Raw genomic sequence first — 6000 nt, forward strand, 5'->3', positions numbered from 1 at the left:
CCTAAATCCTTTCAAACTAGCCATAGGAACCAAATAAAGCCGAAAGCAGTTTTTAACCGACTAAAAGTTACCTGCAAGATATTGTCACTTTTCTTAAATAATCTATTTGAAACTGGATTTAAGAGTTTATTTTTCAAATCACACTATGAAGAAAAGCAGCAAAATCAAGCAAACTGAAAAATGTATACACAGGAAAGGCATTCTACCATCCTGTTTCTGATAGCAAACAAAGTAAATTGTATCCTGTGGCAAGATTTTATATCAGGGTTCCTAACATGAAGAATCTTAAAAATAAATATATTACATCAAGTAATATATTTATTACTTGATATTACATCAAGTAGCTACAAAACATTTCTAAAAACACGAGGTCATTACATCGTCCTAATAATATTCTGTGCCTAAAGAAAACGATTTTAATTAATGACCTCAGACCAAAGTCTTGATTTTATTTCAAACTAATATATACTGGCCTCACCAGGGGACTTTCTGGGATATGGAGACAATCCCTGGGCTTTGTTGTCATTTATTTTATTAAAAACATTGATAAGGGAATTGCTAAAATATCACACACAAGGGCCTCTCATCACAAACAAAAAAAAACTACTATGCACTGAACTTAAAATTTGATTTATTTTCCTCGATACACTCAATAACTGACATTTCTATGAAGACAATGTATTTGAAAATAAGTACTTAAGAGGGTAACAGTTTAAAGTCCCACCTCATCACCCAGTTAAACAAGTCCCTAAATCCAATACAGGCCTATAAAAGACTGAGCTTGAGTACATAAAGGGAAAGAAATCTCTAAGAGGCAGCAAAATTCAGAGACAAACATGTAAATCAAAAGGCTGTATTTAGGGCACCTGGGTAGTTCAGATAGTTAAGCAACTGCCTTCCACTCAGATTGTGATCCCAACATCCTCGGATCGAGTCCCACATTGGACTCCCCCTGCTCTGCAGGAAGCCTGCTTCTCCCTCTCTCTCAGCATGCTGCTCTCCCCTGCTTGTCCGTGTTCTCTCTCTCTCTCTCTTTCAAATAAATAAATAAATAAATAAATGAATAAATGAATAAATAAATAAATAAATAACATCTTGGAACACCTGGATGGCTCAGTGGGTTAAAGCCTATGCCTTCAGCTCAGGTCATGATCCCAGGGTCCTGGGATGGAGCCCCGCATCGGGCTCTCTGCTCAGCAAGAAGCCTGCTTCCCTTCCTATCTCTGCCTGCCTCTCTGCCTACTTGTGATCTCAGTCAAATAAATAAATAAAATCTTTTTAAAAAATTTTTTTAAATAAATAAATAAAATCTTTAAAAACAAACAGGGGTGCCTGGGTGGCTCAGTCAGTTAAGCCTCTGCTTAGGCTCAGGTCATGATTCCAGGGTCCTGGCATGGAGCCCTGCACAGGGGCAAGAAGCCTACTTCTCCCTTCTCCCTCTCCCACTCCCTTTGCTTGTTCTCCCCCTCTGTCAAATAAATAAAATCTTTTTAAAAAATTCAAAAAAATAAAAAATAAAAATAAATAAAAACAAACAAAAGGTTGTATTTAATCCAACAATTTCAAATGAGTTCTTACTATACATATGCCAGGTCCTGTTGTAAGAGATTTACTCATCTCATTTAACCCTCCCAACCATTCCCATTTCACAGATGCATAAATTAAGCAGAGAGAATTTAAACAGCTTCCCTAAGTGCTGGTAGAACAGGATTCAAACCTGGATGCTCTAACTGCATTATAGTCCATTTTTTCCCTACCAACTATTTCCAGTTCTGTTTCCACTGATAGTATTTAACATCTAAAATAAAACAAATAGCGACCCTGCATGGCTCAGTCGATTGAGTACCTGACTTTTGGTTTCAGCTCAGGTCCTGATCTCAGGGTCAGCAGATCAAGCCACAAGTTGGGCTCCTTGCACAGCACAGAACCTGCTTGACATTCGCTCTCTCCCTCTCCATGTGTCCCTCCTGCCCGTGCTCACTTGCTCTCTAAAATAAATAAACCTTTTAAAAATAATAAAATAAGATAAAATAAAGCAAAAAAAAAAAAGGTAAAAATAAAGACAAAACTACTTAGTGACCTCTGGAATGAGTTAAATATTCCATGTCTGAATATCATTACTTTACAAAACTGAGAATAGTTTTTCCCCATCAGATCCCGAGTGGGGCATATTGGGAGACAGTATCATATAGAAACTACCAAAGGAAAAAAAAAAAAAAAAAATCCTAAACTAACATATAAACCAGGGTTAAGCAAACCATGGCCTATGGGCCAATTTTAGCCCTCAGCCTGTTTTTATAAAAGCCTCAGGCTAAAAATGATTTTTACATTTTTTAAAGGGTTGTAAAAACAAAACAACAAACTTGCAGCAACAAAGCCTAAAATATTTCTTATCCGGCCATCTACAAAAAAAAGTGTGCTGATTCCTGATCTAATATGGCTACTCAAAAAAGGGGTTCCCTCCTTTTTCTAAAATAGCTAAATGCAAAAACTGACCTGGTGTAAGATAAACCACAACCAGGCAGATAAAATGAGTGGATTCCCTCAGCTCCAAGCCAGAAGACAAAAACCTCTTAAACACACACCCCCAAAAAAGGGCAAAAATGAGTAATTCCCTTTCACCAGGAGGTGGCAGTAGACTCTTTCCCAGGCAAGGTTTTGGTTTCCCCACGGACTCAAGTTTTTTGTGGTGACTATTAAGAAAAGCTTAAGAGCCAGAGCTGACTTCCTGGACCTGACAATCTGCGTAAGAAATGGGAAAGGAAACTGAAACAGTGAAAAAAGCCACATCTTCTTTAGTGTCCTGTTCACTACCAGCTAGGAAAACGATACCATTCCCTAAAGGCATCTGGGCTGAGTTAGGGGGTAGTACAGAAGGCAAGGGAAAATGATCAACTTACATTATTCAGGGCTGTTCTTCATTTTTGCTTCTACAATTCTTTAAGTTACTACCCCCTTCAGTTAGTTGAATAAGACAATGGATTTGTCTCCAAACTTCCAAGCAAGATGAAATTTTAAAGATCAGAAGTTAAAAGAAAAAATGTAATCTTTAGATGTATCTCAGCAGAGCTAAACCAGAAGTCAAAACAGGAAATTACAAGTCAGAGGAACACATGCAAAAATTGCAGGTACTGCATGACTGCCCAAGCTAACTGGCCTGACAGGCAATGGCAAATACCCATGAACAGTGCCAGACCGCTCATTCTTATTCCAACCCTCTAACCACACAACCAAAAAACTTCATTTTTGCCCAGAAACCCTTGGAAACTTAATCAAATAACATTAGTCTAAAACATGCTATGTCATGAAGCTCCTTGCTATTCATGATGACTCAGCAGCTGCTGCAAAACATAGAGGTGACAGCATAAGACAGTAGACAGCAAGCAGGTAGTCTACAAGTCCACAAAAGTTCCAGCCAGGACTAAAGACAGTCTTTATTTTAAGATTTTAAAAATTGAACATTTTTTTGGTATACTCCTGGACACTTTAGTAGCTTCTGCCAATATTAAGTAACACTGGCAGTGTTGATCAAGAAACCCTAAACCCCTTTAATCACAGTCCAAAAGCTAAAATGTATTTTCTTCTTCAGTTAAATGCCTAGGACAAGAAGCTAAAACTATTTTAAATAGGGAGAAATGATAAATTATCAAACTCTAAAACAAAACTAAACAGCCCAAAATCTTATCAGCTCTAAGACAACTTGATCGTAGGTACTATGATGTTAAAGCATCATCTCCCTAAAATTAGATTTTTAGGTAAGTACATTTAAAAATAAGCTGTGATTGTACCTTTTGTCACCTGGAATATATTAGGTGTTTTCTAAACTCTGTCCAGACCATCCAATACATGTATTTAAAACATTTCACTTTTTATATAGTAACTTCCTTTTAAAATCTAAGAAAGCACTCAAAGACATTTATTCTTCAGGGGAAACAGAAAGCATGTGTGTCTAACTTCCCCTCTACAAAAGGATTAGGTTAAATGGCCAGGCGTGTGACCTGAATTCTAATCTTAAACTAGCCTGCAAGTACCCCTGGGTCCTCACAAAGAAACCTGAAAAACAATCATTTTCTGTTTATATCTGGGGGAAAACTAGGGAGAGGTGAAAGTAATGTCAAGACTTCCAACCATTAGCAGAGAGCTACTTAATACTGTAAATCACCATTTTTACTATTAAAAAAAAATCCCCCCAAATTTTCACTTTAGAAGTTTTGTTTTTAATGATACAATTTAACACCATCACCAAACATGTTATTCAAAAACCATCACCATCCAGAATAAAGTAATCTAGGAATTCTACCTTTAACAGGATGCAACAAGTTATCAGACCCTTTTGCTATACTTTTGTTTTTTTAACAAGTTTAAGACACATACATATCTGCACCTTAGTCTCACTGAGAAGTTTTGTAAGTCACTTTATTAAAATAAATTTTTAACAGTTTCCTACTCAATTCCCATAACAAAAAAGGTTTTTTTTAAATCGGATTTTCTCAAAATGTCTCATTTACAGTCAGGATAAACTCCTTTTCATAATTTTAAACACCCCTAAGTACGCAAGGTGGTTCATTATTTAAGACCTCCTCTCCAGGGGCGCCTGGGTGGCTCAGTGGGTTGGGGCCTCTGCCTTCGGCTCAGGTCATGATCTCAGGGTCCTGGGATGGAGCCTCGCATCGCATCGGGCTCTCTGCTCAGCGGGGAGCCTGCTTCCCTTGCTCTCTCTCTCTCTCTCTGCCTGCCTCTCTGCCTGCTTGTGATCTCCGTCTGTCAAATAAATAAATAAAATCTTTAAAAAAAAAAAAAAAAAGACCTCCTCTCCAACATTCCTGGGTGTCAAAAGTACCTAAACGTCTAGAATACGTCCCGTAAAATTAAAATATTTCGTGCATGAGATCAGGACTGGAGTCCCGGTCAACTGTACTGAATAGCCAATTCTAGCCTCTAAAATAACATGGGGGTGGGGGGAGGATAGAGGAAGGGAGGAAAGAGTCTCGCAGCGGAGAAAAGACGTAAGGGTGGAGAGGGACTTTCAAAATGCCCCAGGGCCTAGGTAACTACAACCAGGTTACGGGGGTTTCGGGGGAAAAAAAAAATCAAAGCAGATGCTCTCAGATCGAAAGACACCGGCGGGGGAGACTCGGAACGAACAGGATGAAAACAGAGTTATTCCACTTTCTGTTTAACAGCGCCCCATCCCCACCCCCGGCGCCTCGGCAGCAGACTGCCTAGGACAGCCCCCTCCCCACACAAACTGAAACGCGGGAGTAGAAAACAGCGAGCGTACGAACCTCCAGCCACATCGTCTCCTTTCTCCCTCGAGAGGGGGCTGAGTAATACGCTCAAACCTCCCAGTCCCCGCCAAAAACGAAAGAAATACGCATCGTAGGCCTAGAATTTCCGTTCCCGCCCTACGCCAGCCTGGGGAAGCCCCTGGCCCGGAGGCGGGGGGGGGGGGGCTGGCGGGGAGGGAGGCGGCCTGAACCACACGTGTGTGCCGCAAAGATGGGCCTGTCTCAGCCCACTTCCCGTCGCCACCCCAGCGGCCTGAGATCCCGCCGCCTGGCTCGGGCCTTTCCTCAGGCCCCACCGTCCGCTCCACGTGGGGCGCCAGGGCCCCTCACCGCCTGTTCCCTCCCGCTGAGTTCCCGACCCGCTGAGACGCCACCGCGTCGGGGTCCCATACCTGGTGCTGCTGTCGCCCCTGCTGGTAAGGCTTAATTGGCCCCTGGTGGCAACGCCGCGTCCGGATCTTGCCGCCACCGCCCCCTCCTATTCCTCCGGCTCCCGAGGCCATGGCGGAGCCTCCGCGGCTTCCCGCTTCGGGGCGGGTAAGGGGGCGGGAGAGGCAGAGGTGGAGGCCTTAGAGCCCCCCCCCGCCCGGCCCCGGCCCAAAAGTCCGCCTTCGCTGCCCACACACGGGAGCACGGCCACACCAGGAGGCGCGAGGTTTCGAGCAGGCGTGAAGAGAAAATGCGCGCTGGCACCAGGGACGGCGGTGGCGGC

The 6000-nt window shown here is 42.4% G+C and overlaps 1 protein-coding gene across 2 annotated transcripts in view; it reads right to left on the reverse strand.

Annotated features, from left to right (window-relative positions):
• Positions 1–5791, reverse strand: part of NUP153 (nucleoporin 153) — a 73374-nt gene extending 67583 nt beyond the window's left edge. Inside the window, exon 1 of one of the 2 annotated variants that reach the window (XM_059399507.1) lies at positions 5681–5791. In XM_059399507.1, the coding sequence (XP_059255490.1) occupies positions 5681–5791 (111 nt within the window). Of the gene's footprint in view, positions 1–5285; positions 5384–5680 lie in introns of those variants that run through there. The other variant, XM_059399508.1, reaches the window with a different exon arrangement.
• Positions 5792–6000: the final 209 nt, after the last annotated feature.

This window comes from Mustela nigripes, chromosome 5 (genome assembly GCF_022355385.1).
Source record: "Mustela nigripes isolate SB6536 chromosome 5, MUSNIG.SB6536, whole genome shotgun sequence".
Classification (NCBI taxonomy): domain Eukaryota; kingdom Metazoa; phylum Chordata; class Mammalia; order Carnivora; family Mustelidae; genus Mustela; species Mustela nigripes.